Source organism: Motacilla alba, chromosome 1, assembly GCF_015832195.1.
Source record: "Motacilla alba alba isolate MOTALB_02 chromosome 1, Motacilla_alba_V1.0_pri, whole genome shotgun sequence".
Classification (NCBI taxonomy): domain Eukaryota; kingdom Metazoa; phylum Chordata; class Aves; order Passeriformes; family Motacillidae; genus Motacilla; species Motacilla alba.
In genome coordinates this window covers 108665681-108684674 of record NC_052016.1, presented here as the reverse complement: position 1 = coordinate 108684674, position 18994 = coordinate 108665681, and the positions used below count along the sequence as shown (strand labels likewise).

The window sequence follows — 18994 nt, the reverse complement described above, 5'->3', positions numbered from 1 at the left end:
ATTATGTCTGTTTCTCTGCAGAACTGTTCCAGACATCTAACTGCTAAAGAAGCAGAAAAAAATGTCCAGTATGTCTGTTATCTTACTCATTACTTTAAAACATTCATTTGGAAAGCAAAGAAAGCAAAAGGATTTTTTGTTCTTTGTTTTATCCTTTGACTGGAAAGTGGTTGATTGTGAGGGAAGATTATTTGGAATAAGAAGGTTGTCAGCCAAACCTTTGTTCTGTTTGAATAAGGTAGTTCATCTAAGCAAATTTGATTGTTGTTATGATTTTTATTCACTTGTTAATGAAGAATAATGAAATAGAAAGACCATCTGGTTTATGTTTTTCAATATGATACATGGTTTAGTAAAATTTTTTTTTTGTTCACTGTTAGGTATGCTTTGTTTTTATGGCTACTTATATATTTATTTTAATGAGAGAGGGAGAAAAACCAATTGCACTGTTTTTTTTCTCTGTGGTTTGGTGAAAGAATAACAAGATTCTCAAAACCAAAAAATTATCTTCTCGATAAATGAGCCAGAACCTGAAGAGAAAGCTAGGTGCTTGTGCCAGGGAAGTTCCACAGGACCAGAGACTGTGGGACAACCTAATGGTCTCCTGTACTGGGACTTGCACATCATTCAGTCCTAGACATTAATCTGTAATGCCTGACATTATGATGAGTGATTTTGCAGGCAGGTCCCTGAGAATGGAAACAAATTGCACAGCTTTCTGCAGCGACAGTGACCATGTTCATTCCTTCTTAGCTGCTTCTGTTTTGGCCAAGCCTGCAACAGAGAGAATGACGCATTAGTCAAACAGACTTTATAACCTTTTTTTCCTGTTGTATTTTACAAACTGAAAGTAGGGCTGTTTGTTTGGTTTTTTGTTTGTCCTCAGGGTTTCAGATGAATGCATCCTCTTGGCCAATGTTTCTCTTAAGAACTCTCAATGGAGCTGAAATGGCACCTGCAGCATTCTTTAAAAAGGTAAGAAGAAAGGCTTTTCTAGTAAACAACTTCCTCTCTATTGGTCCATGGTTACATTTTTTTTTAATGAGGATGCTAAGATATTACCCTGTTGTGTGCAGCAAAGATGGGGAAGGCAAGACTATTATTTATAATTACTTTGAACTGAATTGACATGCTATGGAACTAGACAGAAAGGAATCTGCTTCTAGTCCATAGAGAGGGCCGTTTCTTTTCCTGAGCTGAGACTTCAAAGTATGGTGTGTTACTCAGAAAAATTGTGTTTGCTCCTTTTTTGTCTCATGGATTTTAGATAAAATGCATATCACATTTCTTAACAGCACTGTAGTCATGTGAATGTGCACAGGAGTAAAAAAAAGTGATGGGGAATAAGACCCATTGGAATACAGTAGTGGTTGGAAAGGTTTTGTTAAATGTTTTCATTGGGCACACACTCATCATTTAAAATGTAGTGAGAAAGTAGTTGAAAATAGCAGAAAAAGCCATTCAGTTTTTTAAACATGACTCTTGAGTAAGTTACTGTGAAATATGGAAAATCATGTAAAAAGAACAGTGATATTAAAATGACTTGGTTCAATTTTTTGTTGAGGTGATAAAACCCTGTTGTCATACAGAGTGTGTTCTTTTTGGATACTCAGAGTGATACTGAGAAGTACGTCAGCAAATCAAACAGTTGTGTTTAGGCCTGCAATCACATCACTTGGTGTTAACTTCATATAATTATAATTTTCTTTAGATAAGATAATATAAATTTTCTGAGGCATGATGAGCCACGCTTCTCTGTGCTAGCCTGCAGCACATCTGAGATGGGCTTGGATAATAAGGTTCTTGAGGCTGAGGTGGTAATTTGTGTTCTGTCAGATCACAGCTCCCGCTGTGGAGGTGCACTTATACCAGTCACATTCACTTGATTTTTGTTTTTCTTTTGTCCACTTGGAATTGGTCTAAGGCCAAGTGAGTTAACAGAGGCCTATAAATAATGTCCAATGCTAATGAATTTTTCATGGATTAATTGAGAGGTAAAGCTTTTACCAGACAGTTATCAGTCCCCAGAAATATCCATGCTCTGCAAACCTCTTCTTCATTAGCATGTAATAATTTCATTTTAGTGTCTTGGCTGTCTTGCTGCCCAGACATAATGTATTGGTTGCAACCTATTGCTTATGTAAATACTTTTATCAGGGTCTTTCTGTCATGGAGAATTTTGCTAATTATCCCAGCTGTGTTTTGGAGGAATAGAATGAAGATTTTTGTAGTGCAGAAGAGCAAAGGCAAATTGAAATACGACTAAGTTTCCTTGAATGTGTTTCTAGAACTTCCTGAGAGTAGTGACTATAAGTAGTAAGAATGTTGAGGAAAAAAAGGGGCTGTTACTTAGTTTTGGTTTTGTTTTGTTGGTTTTTTTTAAGAGGTCATAGAAATACAAATATTCTACCATGCTTATTTTTGTAGGAACCACCAAAACCTGTGCCAAACTGCTTTAAAGTTGGAATGAAACTTGAAGCTATAGATAGAAAGAACCCATACCTGATTTGCCCAGCAACCATTGGAGATGTTAAAGGAGATGAAGTTTTTGTTACATTTGATGGTTGGAGAGGAGCATTTGACTATTGGTGCAGGTGTGATTCTCGAGATATTTTCCCAGTCGGATGGTGTAGCTTGACAGGAGATGCATTACAACCACCAGGAAACAATGGTAAGATGACTAATAATATTGCTTAATTGTTTTCTCCTCAATTACAGCAGAATTTTAAAAACCAGCTGGCTATATGCAGATAAGACTGAAGATTTGATTTGTGAGTAGCAGACGAGGATGAAATGTTGTTGAGTTTTCTTTATGCAGCTTAAAGCTAATAGAAATTGCTGGGAAACAGTTTTTGCCTATTCGTAGTATCTCTGGGAACATGTTTTATTTTAATACTGTCAGGAGGACTTCTGATGACCTCTAATTTTTGTGTTCTTGTAAAGAATCTTGAACTAAATTTGCTGTTTGTATTATTGATAGATTCATGCTCCTGTTTAGTGATACTAATATATTGGCTGCTGCAGCACTTTATGTTATGCTAACTGCTAAGTTAAGTAGTCTTTGCTTCTGTGATGATTGCAGGTCTAAACCATATATTTAATGTTTCTTCTTACATACTCAAAAAATTCTGTCTTGCAGCTGCCTATTCCAAATGCTCTGTCATTCTCTTGCCTTTAGGGATGTTTGTTGATCAGGTGATAGTGTCTCTTTAACTAATGGCTGCTTTATAATGAATAACTCTCTACCTTAGAAGAGAAATAGCATGAAGAGGGATATCCCTCAGTGTAATCCCTTTGCTCCTCTGGAACTGCTTGTCAGGTTTCTGTAGTGTAAGGCTTTTCTGTCGAACTGTTTGAGCTTTTCTATCTTCATCCCATTGAAAAATGTCAGGAAGAGAGGTTTTGAAGGAGGGGAATAATATTTTAATTAATTTCTTTATTAAACAGAATTATTTGTTCTCATTGAGAATTTTCACTGCTGGTGTTAGGTGAGTAAGGAACAAATATATTGGTGTCACAGAACACTCATGTGGAAATAGGAAAGGAACAGAAGCAAGAAATCAGTAATGTTTCCTGGCCGTTCCATCCCCATTATTTTTCTCAGTCTTTTGCTTGCAGATCAAGAACTGTCTGGAAAATCTAACTGGAATAAGCTAAGGGCACCTCTGCATCCTTGCTCTCGCCAGCCTGTCTGAAGTTGCTGCCAGGGGTCATAGTACCTGGAATTGCATTTAGTCCATTCTGGCAGATTTCAGCAAAGGAGTACCTCTGTGTGTAGCTGTACTGTCCAAAATGATCTGCAGTGAGAGGGAAGGGGAAAGTCAGGTGAGGATGATGGACATTGGATCAGAAGTCACCTGATAGGTACTATTAGTACCTTAGTCTTAATGCTTCTGTGCTCCCAGTCTCTAAAGTGTCTTTCTCAGCTTCTTCAGAAGGTTGATCTTGTCTTGGGAGATCATCAATGATCTCCCAATATTACACTTTTCTTTACTGTGGAGATGACTGTGCCGTGGAACAGATTGCCCAGAGAAGCTGCTGAGTCTCCCTCACTGGAGATATTCCAGAGCTGTCTGGACACAATCCTGTGCCATGAGCTCTGGGACGACCTTGCTTGAGCAGGGAGGTCAGACCAGATGACCCACTGTGGTGCCTTCCAACCTTACCCATTCTGTGATACACAAGAGGAGCTGTGTAAATAAGTGGCATGGAATTTTTAAAACATATTTTTGTGACAGTTCAGATTACTGAGTCCAATTTGATCTTCTGGAAAGAATATTATTAAATTGTTTAGTCTACTCCAATTTCATGCTGGAAAGCCAGCGATATTTTGAGGTAAGGCATCCAGAATTTTTTCTTGGCTGACTAGTGCTTGATTAGAGCTCAAGGTTGTTTGACAATGAGTAAAGCTGGTTATGTAATCCAGTTCTTCAGGTAATAAACCAAACAAAATTCAGACTTAAAATACCTATCCAGTTAGGATACTATTGCTTTGTAATGAGAAACAAAAACACTCCAGGCATTAATAAAATCTGAAGCAGGGTTCTTACAGACTTGTAGTTAAAATTGAGAATTGGGACATGTAATAGAAACTGAGTGCAGAGAGGTGCAGGCTGGAGTGGTTTTTATTTTTGTTTCCAAAAGTGAGGCCAAAGTTAATTGCAGTTTTATTGAAATTGTGTATTCATTTTTCCCCATTCTGAACATAAATAATTTGTTATTTGTATTTTGCTTTGTGTTGTTATTTTTATTTCTTTTATGTTTTATGTTTGTATGTGTTATACACACTTGTTGAATTTACATATCTGGGTGAAATATTTTTTGCTCTCAGGTTAGGTTTTTCACTGTTATTTGATTGCTGTTGAGCTATTAAAGAACTGCAATGATAATTCTTTATTAAGATTTAAATAATAGCTTCAAGAAGAGTATAATCAAATTGTTTGAATTCAGAAATATCATGATGTCAGGATTCTTCATTACATCACACTAACATTGACTACTCCTATTAAGGGAGAAAATATTGCAGGTACTACATTGTAGGAATTTCCTTGGAGTATTGAAGTATTATTCTGGTCTGGACCTTTTCCCTGCTGGTTACCTCAGTATTTCTGGCTTGAATTTCTGCAGTGGAAAGTGAAAATAATTGACTTAAGAGTGGCTTGAATTCCAGAGGGAATATGAAAAGTATTTTTGATTTTTGTAAGGCTGAAAGCATTTAAATGTGTTAAATCACTACTTAGAGGGATGTAAAAAAAGCCTCAGATTTTAGTGAACATGCAAAGCCAATATCCTGCAATCTAAGTATAAAAGAGAAAAACGATGCTTTAAATTTCATTCATACCTAGGACAACAATTTCCTGCCATGAGATGTATTTTGGGGTCTAATTTCACCTTTAGAAAGAGAGATTAAATACAGTAAGGGAGACAGTATGCAAATTAGGGAAGATTGTGTTTCAACTGTCTACTGTCTTAGCCTTTTAGGATGCCCAGAGAGAATGTAGGATCTCTGCCATGGGAGGTGTTTAAGAACAGGCTGCTAGGATGTGGATTATTCAGACCAGATTATGTGTTATTTTTACTCTTTAAAACTGTATCTTCTGTACCTCTCATTGGTATTAGCTCATGAACTGAGATAAAAGATAATGCAGAGATGTTAGGTGAAAAGGTGTTTTGGACCAACTGTTGATAGCCTTCAGGCCCTAATATTTGTGTTCATGTTTTGTATTTGGTCCTTATCAGAAGGTGTGACTTTAGTAGACCTGGCTGGGTGTCAGGATATGTGCACAGTGGTATGAAATGCACCATTCAATATTTATGCTATCAGAAGCTGTGCTTAGCTAATATTATAGTTTGTGTCATTAGAAATATCTCTGATAGTACTAGTTGGTTATGTATCTTTTGATGTTGGCTTGGCCCACTGCCTCAGGGTTAATATTTTAAGGATGCAATAGATTGTTTTCTCTGTGTCTCTTGGTCATTTACATGCTTTTAGAGAAGACTAAAAAACACAGTGTTGTGAAAAGTACCTAATGAAAGAGATTGACATGGTAACATCTGTGCTGGACCAGTCTGAAGGACCATCTGCTCTGGAAGGCTTTCTCCAGCACTGGCTGAAAGCAGATGTCTGAAGAGAAGCATAAGCATATAGGAGACAAGGTTGCACAAGTGTTCCTAGTGTCTGTCCATCTGCAGCTGAGGTCCTTCCAAGCCCAGAATAATGCTTTTATGCTGACTGCTTTCTCAGGTACTCAGTATAAAAGAGGAGGAGCTTGATCTAACCTGTTCTATTATATACTGGAGCCATCTGAACTTTTAACACCTACAACATCCTTTTTAGCACCTACATTAGGCGTTCTCTACTTGAGTATATTTTTTTGTAGAAATGGAGATATTCCTTTTCCTTGCTGATAGTTTCATTTGTTGTCCTTGGTTTCTTGTTCTGAAGCAGGTTCTTGTACTTCCAGTACTTTTACTGGAAGATTTTGGTTTTGTTGTTCAGGGATCAGTTTTATTCCTGTGGTCACCCTTGTTCTTCTGTACTGTTTCCTTTTCACTTACACCAGTTTTGAGCCACTGGATCCAGAAGTGCACAATATATGGAAACTTAGTGACATGGTGGTGCCTTCTGTTATGTTTTCTGTTCCTTCTTTATTCATTAGTTGGTATTTGGGATTTTTGGACTTTTACTGATCTTGTGTGTTTCCTTGGAGTGAGTATGAATGCAAAATAAGTTCAGTCTTGTTGTTTTAGTGTTACCTTCTGCATTTGCTCATTCTAAAATTTGGTCATCTCTTGGGTCCACGTAACTTAGGCTTTTGATACACTTTAAGAAAGCTTTTAAAGTTTTACATCTTCTGCATGTTTTTTTAATTCACTCTTTTTCTATGCAAAATGTATTGGGCTTTTCTATTAACCACAATAGATTGTAATTTTTACTTTACTCTGCTGAACAATAGAAATCTGTTACTATACCCAAGAATATTCTTGATATTCATGTATTGCTTGGCAGCTTGTTGTATTTTGAGGCTTATGATTGAAGTAAGCAGCAGGTGACTGGAGATTGTCAGAACAATTTCTATTTGCTGTTTCTGTATAAATTCATTTTACTGTTTAGTTATTACATGTAAATAGCAGTTACTTAGGCAACCCACATTTTATTTATAATAGAAGTAAAACCTTTTTCATGAAAGAGAGAAAAGAGAAGAACAACTGGGGATAATCCATGTGGGAAACAGTAAGTAGTTTCACCTGCAAAGATTGATTTCAGTATTAAGTAGTACAATCATTTAGATGTGAACAGCATTTGGAAAGAGGGGGATCAGTTTCTACATACCCATGATCCCCCCAGCCTTATGAAGCTGAATTTTTGAAGGATAAAGGTGATGCAAAGAACTCAAAAAGTTGGAACTGCTCTCCGTGCTTTAAAAATTTGGGAGACCAAAGGAAGATGATACAATGATTTAAAAATAAAACAAAAAATAATTTTAAAAATAAAAATAGTAATAAAAATAATTTAAAAATAAAAAAACATGAGACACTGTAGTTTTTACCATTAGTCATATTCTTTCTTTGATTCTCTTGTCTCCCCCTCTTGCACACCCTGTGTCCCATCATTGCTTTTCTCCTAATTTAGTGAATTTATTGGCAGGGAGAGCAATCTTCTTTCACTATGCTAATCAGCGTGTTGATGTTAAAGGTCTCCTTCTAAAACTGTTTGCAGCAAAAGAGCAGTACAGGCTAAAGCCGAGATTTAAAATTATCTTATTTGTCTATTTTATGATTTCTTAGTTTTATTTAATTTTCAGTCATTTTCTCAATGTTTACTTTGTGCAGATATTACTGAGCTAGATACTAGAGATGGTCTTCTCTGTTGTTGATGAAATTATGTGAAAATAAGCTCTGTTACGTTTTCAGCTAAGTTGTGCACAAATGTGCAACATCAGTACAAACCTAAGTATTTGCCCTGTTTGCAGATGAAACAAAAGAAGTGTTGAAACTTTATACAGAGCTATAGTAAGATCTGTGAAGACTCTTTGATGTTTAGAGTAGCCAAAAAAAATCAGATAAGCATGGTAATTAAGTTTCATTAAAGAAAAAAAAGTGAAGTGGTAAAATTTCATACTGCTGGAGGTTTTATTTTTCTGTCAGTGCAGCCAGCTTCTCTTCATGAGCAGATCACAGTAGTTAAACCAGGCAGACACAGTAAGCAGATTTATGCTGTCTTCAGAATTGTACATGAAAAACTCCTCAGTGCTTCAGGCTAAAACCTGATTTGCCACAATCCCTCAAATGTTAAGCTTTTTTTATTTGGTATTAATGTTTCTTGACATCGTGCAGCAAGGCTTGGATAGTGCTGCTACAGGGCAGTAATCACTTAAGAAAGAATAAAGGTTTTGCCGTTTCCAAAGATGTGACCTTATTGTGAGTCTGGTTTCCCTGTCGTCTTACCATGTTTATTTATAAGGTAATTGTAATTTTGTTGCAAATTGGAAGTACTCCAACACATGTATTTTTGACTGCTACATGGACTTTTTTTTTATGTCCTCTTGTTTGGGTCTTATGGACACTGCAGGGATTTCAGTATAGTCTAAACAGAAAGTTGTACTACTGTACAGACCTCCCAGCTTGAGTAATAAAACACCCTACTCCAGTGGGGACTAAGCAGAAAAGGGGTTACTAACCTAGGTGTGCCAAGCCACAGCCAGTGGCTGTGGTGCCCTGCTAGTGCACGTGATTGAGTAGGTATTTTCCAAATTTTTCTGTGTTAGTAGCTATAAGCTATGTCCAGAGCATCAGTGCTGTCATTCACATGCTGAGACAAAACAAATTGTTGCATTGTACTATCCATGCTCTGTGTGTCTTTTTTCTTCTCTGGAAGCTTGTTGCATTGTACTGTGTCATTTTGGGCCCACCTTTCATCCTATTTATGCTATTTGGGGAAAAATAATGGCGAAACCAGGGCAGAGTCAGTAATGATGGGGTGAAAAGTCAGGTTGTTAAATTTATACCCAGTGTGTAAAGCTTGGCCTTGCCAGGCTTATTGACAGATTCATCATCAGCACATCTAAGTTCACTTCAGGTAGCTCAAGTTGATGCTGTTTTGATAGTTCGAGTTATTTGCTTGCTCTCTTCCTTGTCTTCCTTCCTTCCGGATTATCAACAAAGTATTGGGGTTTTTCTTATTGGGGTTTGTCTGGTTTAGGTTTTTTGCTAATGTGGTTGCAGTGGCAGTGCTTGTTGAAGGATGAGACTAGAAGCTGGCTTTTCACAGTCCTTGGTTTCTGGGGACTAATTGAAAAGATCTTCCAGGAGTCTTTCTTCTGTTTTGCCTGTAACCCCCCAAATCCCACATATTCCGTGCCCCATCTTAGCTCATAGAAGTTAGTCTTTTTGGGAGTGGTGAGTGTTAGTTTGGTTAGCAGCAGGCTTTGATGGATCTTAAATGGTATTTTCCGTGGTCTCTTCTGTAGGGGCTAGCTTGCCTACCTCTTGAAAATGTGGCAGACTGCGGTGAAGGACTGAGGGACTGAAGGTGCTACGGTGCTGCCTGGGGAGATCGCTGGGAGAGGAATGCTTTCTTTTTCTTTCATCCATTTCTCTCTTACATTGCTTGGCAGCCTCCATTTTGCCTTTCAGTCCTGTGTAAGGTAGTCTAAAAATTTTCACAGAAGACAGAAACTTTTTATTTCTTTTATTATATTGGTAACAGAAACTAAAATCTAGAAAGAAGAAAGTTTCAAGCTGTAGTGTCCGTGTTTTGCCAAGGTGGATGTTGCAAGTTTCCAAGTGAGATGTTGCTTTTTAGAATAATGACTTATACCTGATTTTTTATCATAGCAACATATCAATTAGTATCTCACAGCTACCTCATAACCAGAAGTCATCCAAACACAGATAGGAAGAGGTGGAATGCATTACAGATAGTTACACTTTTGTATGGCTCTGTTGTTCAATTGAGACATAAGGACATAAATTTTTATAATCCTTGGCAGTAAGCTGTTTTGAAAAAAATTGCTAATCTTTTCCACTTCCTTTGCCAGTTGTCAAAACTATCATGATAATAACTGACTGTATTAAAGGAGGTTAGTTTTATAGTTAAAACTCCAGGCTAGAAATCAGCAGATATGTTTCCATTACTTCTCCTGTGGAATGCTCACATGGATTTAGGGTAAGTTGCTAAACCTCTTTGCCTCTTTTTTTTTTTTTTTTTTTGTCTGTACATGACAGGAGGACCAAGCTTTTATATTCTCAGAAGAACGTTGGGTTTATATATTGAAGGGGCATAGGAAAAATACTACAGTACAAACAGAATCATTTGTCTCTTGAAAGAAAACCTGATTTTAAAAGTGAACTACTTCTTTTACTGACCTAATTGGCATCTTCACCTCAGGTAGCAATTCTGTGTTCACAGAATACATGGCAGTGAGCCCCTACCTTGCTTTGTATAATTTCCCATGAGTTGTTTTAAGTCTTGTCTTGTAATTGCAGTTCTGTGGCACTAACTGAATGGGAGATTTATAATGTTTAAATATTACAAATCTGAACCTTTTTTTCCCCCCTGCTTTCCATAAAAACATGGAGTGAAACTGTCACTGCTGATTATTTGAGGGAATTTTACTAATTAGAATTGCATGAGAATTCAGCCTTTTGAGCTGTCATCTGTTCCATCCCCCTTCCCAAGTACTGGAGGTTTCAGTAGCTTCAGATTTCACAGTTGTCTTAAATATGTTACTTATTCTGGCAAGAGATCTTGGAGATAACATTCTGGGGTCAATTTTGCAGTTCTACCTGTGTCTGGGAAATTTTTCTGCTGCTTCAAGCAGAATTTGGCCCTCATGTGAGGCCTAACCTTGTGGGTCCTTCTCATGCAAATGGGCTCAGTTGATTGCAGTGGATCTGCTTGTTTCAGCGAGGGACGTGCATCTCCAGGTTGTGAGTTCCAAAATACAGGATTTGGGGTTTCTCTTACATTAAATGCAAAGTTTGCCTGTGTTGGGGTTCTCACAGAACCGTTTGGGGGTGGGGGGGAAGAAAGAATGTTTTGAAAGAGAGGCATTTGAAAGTATGAAAGCTGTGAGTTGCATGAAGGGCTATATACCTATAGCTCACACAGATGTGGCAGTATGACTGGAGCTCTGTGAACTCTGAAAGTGCTGCTTAGTTGCTAACATTTCTATGGTAAAGTGTATCTGTGTAGTGTGACCTTTGTTCTTCAGTTATCAGGGGTGCCTGTACAGATTTTGGCTCTAAACAAGATATTTGGGAAGGAAAGCCATGCAATGCATCCCATTCCTGAAAGTGGAGTGGTGGATATTTCTGTAGATGAGCAACATGACACAAATGCTTGATTTTGTTTGTGCAAATGAGAGGGCCTTTGTGATGCAAAGCAGCATCCTCAAAAGGCAAATGTGCTTTTTTTGGTTGTAAATATCCCAGCTAAATACTGCAGTAATTGCAAGCAGAGCTTGGCATTTTTCCTCTCTATTCTCTTCATCGTTATATTTTAACAAGTTCTCATGAGACTATTAAAATGTCTTAGATTTTGGAACATGTGGCCTAGTGGGGATAACTCTGTCTACAGATGCAGTGGGTTGGCCGCTTGATTTTGCATGTCTTTTCATTTCCCCCCAGATCCTGTGACCCAGTGTAACCTTTGCTCTCCCTCTGAAGGCCGGGGTGAGGGAAGTATGAGCAGGTGACTGATGATCACTGTCAATACAGCCTGCAGACAATGTGGGAATTACTTTACCAGTCTTCCACTCCTTTGTGCTCCCCCCATCCCCTCTTAAATCAACAAATGCAAATAGCAGCTTCCTCATTTGCTGCTATCTCTGGGATGCTGCCCAGGCGGCGTGGGCTTTGTTGCAGTCCTGCCTATTAAAAAAAGCAGCTTCAGCCCTCGGCAGAAGGAATAATACCAAGTGGGACCTGATTCCCCCTGCCCCCTTAATGGTTAATGCTGCTCCTATTTGGTCCTCTGGCATATACAGGTAGGAAGATGCTGAGATAAGGTAGTGCTTGATGTGTGTGGTTCAAGAGGGCAGCAGGAAGCGGCTGGAGCTGTTTGCATTGTTACTCTTTGTCTGGTAAATGTCCAAGGGAATAGGGATTGCCCCATGTCCAAAACTCATACCTGTGCTCCTAGAACCTGTTGACTTGAAAGTAGTGTGTGTTTAACAACAGCTGTGTCTTTACTGTGCGAGACTAGAAACGCATTTGCTGGATTTTGGCATAGGCAGAAGCACAAAGAATTTGTTAAACAACATTTCTTTACAAGGTTATGGTTGTTTTGTTCTGTGCGTAGTTGTGTGGCACAAATAAATAAAATAGCTGCATTTTATATTGTTGTAAGTATAATATGTAGCATTGCATAGTACAGCACACAGTTGATATTGTTTTGCTTTCCAGAAATGCAGCTTAATGTGAGTTGTCATTCAGCAGTTCAGGAACATAAGAGTAATGCTGTGCCAGCATTTGGTTAAAATTCTGTTCATCTTATTTTGTCTTCGCATATGAAAAGATGTTTTGGCGTACATAAATAAAAGGAAAATGATCACTTTGTACATCCAGAAGGTGGTCCTTCTCAGACACCTTGGGATATCAGGTCTGCATTTGATGTATTAGAATTGCAACCAGCCATAATGAAGAGATTTCTTCTGAACTGCCATTAAGGAATATTAGATTAGTAACTGAATCAGGCAAATAGCAATATATGTAAATGCTCCTACTGCTTTAGAAATGTGTGTCAGGAGTACTTGTATTTTATAAGAAGTCTGTGTGCAGTGTGTATTTAATCTCAGTGAATTTGAAAATAGTGACATTTTCTATTGCAAATACTTAATAACAGTTAACTCCTGAATAAAGATACAGGGTTAAAGGAACAGTTGTAAAGCAAGGTGCTGGACTGTCAAGTTGAATATGATTGATAGAGCTAGACATTAATATTGTTACTCAATCTTTAAATATTTTATTTTCTCAATCTCTCATTTCAAAAGTATCTTTGTGTTTTATTTTTTGTTTTACTTGCTTACCAGAAAGCTTCAACATACTAATATTTTCAGGGAAAAAAGGTTCCAGATTCACAAAAATCCAGAATTAACAGCCCCCTATGCTCCATTTCCAGTATGAATTAGTGCTTTGAATCAGGCACTGATGACTGACACAGTCAAAGCCTGTTTTAACTCTAACTTGCAATACTTCTCTAAGTTATGTCACATTAAGTTTATGGTATTTAAGGTTGGGGTAAATCACATGAATTTCATGATCAGCAAGATGCAAAAGGCTGTGGTAGGGGCAGTGTGACACTAGAAAGCTGTCTGATTTTCCTATAAAGGTTTAAAATTATTTCAAATATGTTGTGTGTTCCTTTCCCATACCTCTCAACAAAAGTGGTTTGATGTCAAAAAACTTCCCTATCTCATCTTCTTCTTACCTGTCCTGCAATTTCTGTGTCTGCCTGCCAGCAGTTGGGCCAACAGAATGGTGTATTTGTTGGCCACAGGGACTTAATATTTGCTTTTTGTTGGGCACAGGTGCTGCTGTAGCAGGTTCATTGAGGGTATGTCCTCATGTTCTGTTTGGCATCCTTTTGCTGTTCTAATCTGTCCATTGGGAAGGGAATTGTTAAAATAAAACCATCATTATTTCAGAGAAGAGCAAAAAAGACCTGTTCAGTAGGAGGTTTCAGTTTAATGAAATCTGGTTACATCTTAGAGCCTCACACCAGATTATAATGCTATCACAGCATATGCACATTGGAACACATCCAAGTGGATATCTGTTGGGATTCCATATTGAATTGGATGGGAGATTAACCCATCTCATGGGAGAAAATCACTTCAGTGTTAAGAATGAAGAAAAATGATATTTTGTGTTTGATTTTTGGAATCCCTTCTTTGATATGGCACCAGGTAGAAAGATCTGGGTATGGTTATGTGACCTTAACTTTCTAACCCAACATCTCAGACAAATACTCATTTTGGGCTTTTTGCCTGTCATCAGTTTCTCCTTGTCACTAGGATAATTTTCTTTGCTGCTCAAAGTTGTTTTGTAGCTCCCCAGAAGTAGCTTGCGTGTCTTGTAGTTGTGGAAACTGCTCTTAGAGGAAAAGGGATGTATTATAAGCTGTATAATTTGTGACATATTTTTGAAGGCCTTCTTGATGAATGGCACTTTATAAATACTGTAATTAAATTATGGGAAGCATTTATAAGGTGAGTGGATTAATTCTTGGGTTTTTTTCCCAATTTTTACTTGAATGTTTTTCTCTTAGGAAAGTCCCTGTAAAAGAGTGGGTACAAAGAGTTCTCTCTTTGGCATCAGTGAAGTTCTGTAGTTTCATGCCAACTACTTAAGTTCAAAGTAAAAAGTATATTCATTTTACAATGTAAATTGTGCAGTACACTTTTATTTTTTTAAGCCTTTGTTAGAAAAGTTGCTTTCCATTGTTCATTTTGAGGTTTTCCCCCCCCTTCCCTTTTGTTTTTGTTTTTCCTCAGTTTCCATTACAAAGAGCAGTGCAAAAATCCAATCTTCCCCTTCCAAAGTGACCCGGCGTTCAATGCAGTCTCCACAGAAATCTGCTCCAGTACCAGCGCAGCGGGGCAGGAAACCAGGTCGGGGCAAACCCCCTGGACAGTCTGCAGTTCCCAAGAAGGGCAGGTCTCCTAAAAATATTCCCCTGACAAAAAGCACCTCTCATACTGAAAATCTTAAAACAAGGAAAAAAAGTTTAAAACCTGGAAAAAAGGTTAGTCCTCATCTACTATTTTACTTTATATTGCAAAATTTTGCAGTGAGATTTTTTTATTATTATTACTTAATTTTCTATCTTCTCTTCAGCCTTCAGGGCTTTACTGTTTTCAGCAACTGATTACGAAAAAAAGTTTAGAATAGCTCTTCTGGAATATTTTAGTATAAGATCCTGTGGATTAATTTATTCCCAGATAAGATTACTGTTTTATTTATGGGTGAGTAATTGGTGTTGAAAAATGCTATTCTGAAGTAGAGAGACAGGAAAGCATTTAAGCTTTTTAGTTTGGATTAGTTTGTTACTGAACCATATATATAGCTTGCATTTTTTGGGGTTTTTTTTCAGGTTTAGAAACAAAGAATTAAAAACAGTGAGGACTTGATTGTGTAATTTAGGCTTCTTAAGCATACATTAGCTTACAATTTGGATCATAAGCATACAATTTGGATTTGCCAAATTAATCTCATGGGTACTCCCTGATCCTGGAGCTTCTACTAGCATGAAGCAGGAAGCTTCTTTTTCTCTAGATGTGGGCCTAATTCTGCCCTGCTCTGAAAGGCATGATGCCTTTCTCCCTGCCCAGTTGAGCAGACCTGCAGTGTTGGCAGCTGCCTCCAGCTTCAGCTTTGGTGGAGCTCTCTGGTCAGGTGCACACAGGAGCTCTCTGGTCAGGTGCACACAGGAGCTCTCTGGTCAGGTGCACACAGGAGCTCTGATCAAGGCACACTGGAGCTCTCTGGTCAGGTACACACTGGAACTGCTGTCCCCTCACCCCACTTCCTGCTGCCACTGACTCCAGTGCTGGCAGATAAACAATCTCCAAGTGAGCCAGTTCAGGGAGCTCAATTGGTAGACAGCTAGCACAACATCCATCCCTCCTACTTCCTTGTTTGTCTGCTCCACCTCAAAAAAAAAAGCACAAATACTACAGCTGCTGCAAGGAAGAATAGGATCACAGCAGGGCAGACTTAGGGCAATTTGAATTGCCATGGAAGTAGAGTCTATTTTCTGAGGCTTGCTCATGCACAGCAGGCTGTCCAAGAAGAGTAGCAATCCTGCAATGTCTTTCCTCAGGCAATTTGAGTCTGTCCTTGTGCTCCTTCCTGCTTTGCATTAGCACTAGTGAGGAGGTGGGGGCAGTGCTTTTTCTTGGCGTTTTTTGGGGCTTTTTTTTGTGTTCGTTCTCCTTTCCTCCGAACAAGAATCAAAAAGTAGAAGTTTTGGGGCTTTTCTCCTGCAGTCTGTATCAGTGTGGGCTGTGGGATCTATTCCTAATGATGCGTGGGAAGAGGTGGAGTAATGGCAAGGTGGGGATTCTCCCTTCCACTGACTGTGCTGGTCAGTGTGAAGTACTAGTGAAGTAACATTGCTAGAGCATAGCCGGAAGCTCTAGTATGAAACTGGAAGCAGCACTTCATTGAAATGATCATTGAAATGATGATCACAGGATAAGAAATTATTTTGGGGACCATAAATTCACAGCTGAGCATTCTTCTCTGCTGCCTGCCCCTTGCAGTCAGACATATAAACTGGTAGGGTACTGATGGAATTCGTCTCCAGTTTTGTTTCTCTCTTGGTGTATAAAAATGCACAGCGACAGGGATTGAAGAGGAGAAAGGTGCTCCTATCCAGGCTTAGCTGGTGGGCAGGGTGCTCTTTGTAAGTCTGGATGGGGCTTTAAAGGACACCATTGAACACAGGACTGTCATATCTTAAGGTCTTATTCAGGTGTGGCAGGATGTGCACTTGCGTGTAAGAATTTTGTCCTTTAGCTCTCATTCAAAAGAAATTGAGAGGGTTTATCATGTTTTGAAACAGTAGTTGGAGGCACCTTGCCTTTAGAAGAGGCTTCTGGGCCCTGGGTGTCTGCTTAGAGCATTTGACCCCTGGTTTGTGTGAAGTGCTTGGAGGTACTGTTTGGGGAATGGGTGTTAGTGTTGACATACCCTGTCCTGAGGCAGCAAATCTGAGGTACCTCTATGCACTCCTGATTTCCTCTGTGGGACCAGGCAGCAGAGAGGTTTTGCAAACTCTGGGTTTGATACATCTAATTTGGGATTTTTACTTTGTTAACTTTAGCATTAGAAACTTGAAAAATTAGCTCCTTTTGAGAATTCACAGAAGGCTGTTACTGCTTTGGTGAGTGGTTAAATTGCCAAGATGTTTCACATATGTGCAAACTTTTCTTTGGACTATTACACCTGTTAGCATAAGGGTAAAGAGAGGAAATGGGGCTTTGTGGGAGTTCTGCAGACAGGGTGTGTCTGACATGAAGTGCAGCCATACAGCCTGTACACCTCACAGTATGTATGCAAATATGCAAGTGGTATGTGCATAGAGGCTTGAAAGTGCTTTTTTTCTTCCATCCACCCCCCTAGACTGATGCAAAAAAAACCCAAAAAAATTGTCCAGATGTTGCACTAAATGGTTGTGCTTCAAGTGGGAGTTGGCTATTTGGTGTATTTAGGGACATTGGTATCTGCCTCTCCCTCTGCAGAGTTGTTTGAATTTCTTTGCCCCCTTAGGTTTGCTACGCTGCAGTATTTATCATTTTGCAGATACTAACTTTTATTATACAATTTGAAATGTTGAGCTGTTGCATCATTTTTCTCCTTTATTTAAACTTTTTCTAAGCTCTGTAAGTATGAGATGCATGTTGGAATTTGCTTTTCATTTGTTTCTCACAGCTTGCACTGTTTCCATAAGGAACCTCTGTACATCTCTTCCATTACATTTTAAAAGTACACTTTGCATAACAGTGCAAAGAATTCCTTTCAGAATTTCTTGAGGAAACTCCTTGGTCTAAGTGTGGGTACCAGCCCTCAATTCAACCCCACAAAAAGAGTTTTTAAGCATGAGGGTGAAGTTGGTGTTGTCCTGGTGGTACAAGCTGTGAGCCCTGCTCTCTGCAGGCAGACAGAGCTGGTGTGCCCTCCCAGCTGGCAGGGGCCAGCCAGACAAAGCCACTGTGCCCAGCCCTGCTGGGATTGTGGCCTGTCTCATGAAACAGCACAGCTCTGGGCTCCCAGGTGGCTGCCCATCATGGGGGGGCTGCAAAATGAGAGCCTCAGCTGAGCAAGCAGAACGTGCTATATTCCCTTTTGAGGGAGAAGGTAGGAAACAGCCAGCTAGTCTCACCACATGTGTGCACTGGTGTGGAGAGTGGATGGTTCCTCTTAGCTTAGTGTTTGTATTTTGTTTTCATTTCTACATTTTCTCCCATTTCCTCAATTTGAGGAATTTTCCCCTTCATTTTCCCCCAATTTGACCAATACCAATAATGGGTATTTTTGGCAGCATGGTAAAAGAAAACTGCCCCCCCTGCAAGAATCCCTGCTAGAGGAAGCCTTCAGGAATGTTGGACTTCAGATCAAAACTACAGTCTTCCCAAGTGCATTTTTATGCTCTGTATTAAGGATGGAGACCTTTTTGTCACCCATTGTTAAGATAAATGGTCAGTTCCTGACAGGTACATCACTGCTTGGTTCTGTACCACCTGTGCCACCTCATCTCATTCACAAAGCCTTGGCAGTCTGTTCTCATCCTCATGGTGATTCCACCCAGTGCCATATTGTCCAGTACTTTGCCCAGCCCAACCTATCTTCTCTGAACTGTAAGTGGCACAGAATTTTTCTTTTAAGTGCCCTGGATTTCAGAAGAAAGTTAATTTCTTCTTTCTAGGTGTTGTGAAGAAGTTAAGCACTCTTTTAGGAAGGTATATATTCTGATTGCATTCTACATTGTTTTCAATACATTACTTGACAAATAGCCTGCTTCTAAAAGTGTAGAGGATGAATACTGCTAAATGGAAGAGCCCTAGCCTTCCTTAGCAAATTGACTGAAGTTTTGCTTCACTATATATCACTTTTAATGGTAAATCCTTACCACATTACCACAAGTCTCTGCTGTGTTCAACAGTGTCAAGACATTGGGTAATCTCTTAAATTCCTAATTTTTGCTAGGTAAGAGAGTCAAAAAGTAATCTGCTCTCATGCAGGAATAAGTGGTGAGGGGAAAAGTGATGAACTACTATTTATTATTTCTTTTATTTCAATGAATTTTCATAGTATGTCAAAACACATCACTGATCTCTTCTCTGGTGACCAGTGACAGGACACAAGGCAATGGGCTGAAGTTGTGTCAGGAGAGGTTTAGGTTGGGTATCAGGAACAGGTTCTTCACCCAGAGAGTGGTTGGGCACAGCTCCCTAGGGAAGTGGTTGCAGCACCAAGCGTGACAGAG

The 18994-nt window shown here is 38.9% G+C and overlaps 1 protein-coding gene across 10 annotated transcripts in view; it reads left to right on the top strand.

The window, feature by feature from the left end:
• Positions 1 to 18994, top strand: part of SCML2 (Scm polycomb group protein like 2) — a 76189-nt gene that overhangs the window by 34034 nt on the left and 23161 nt on the right. For all 10 annotated transcript variants that reach the window (XM_038134033.1, XM_038134052.1, XM_038134056.1 and 7 more), the window contains 3 exons: positions 887 to 975; positions 2428 to 2671; positions 14499 to 14749. In XM_038134033.1, the coding sequence (XP_037989961.1) occupies positions 887 to 975; positions 2428 to 2671; positions 14499 to 14749 (584 nt within the window). The remainder of the gene's footprint in view (positions 1 to 886; positions 976 to 2427; positions 2672 to 14498; positions 14750 to 18994) is intronic.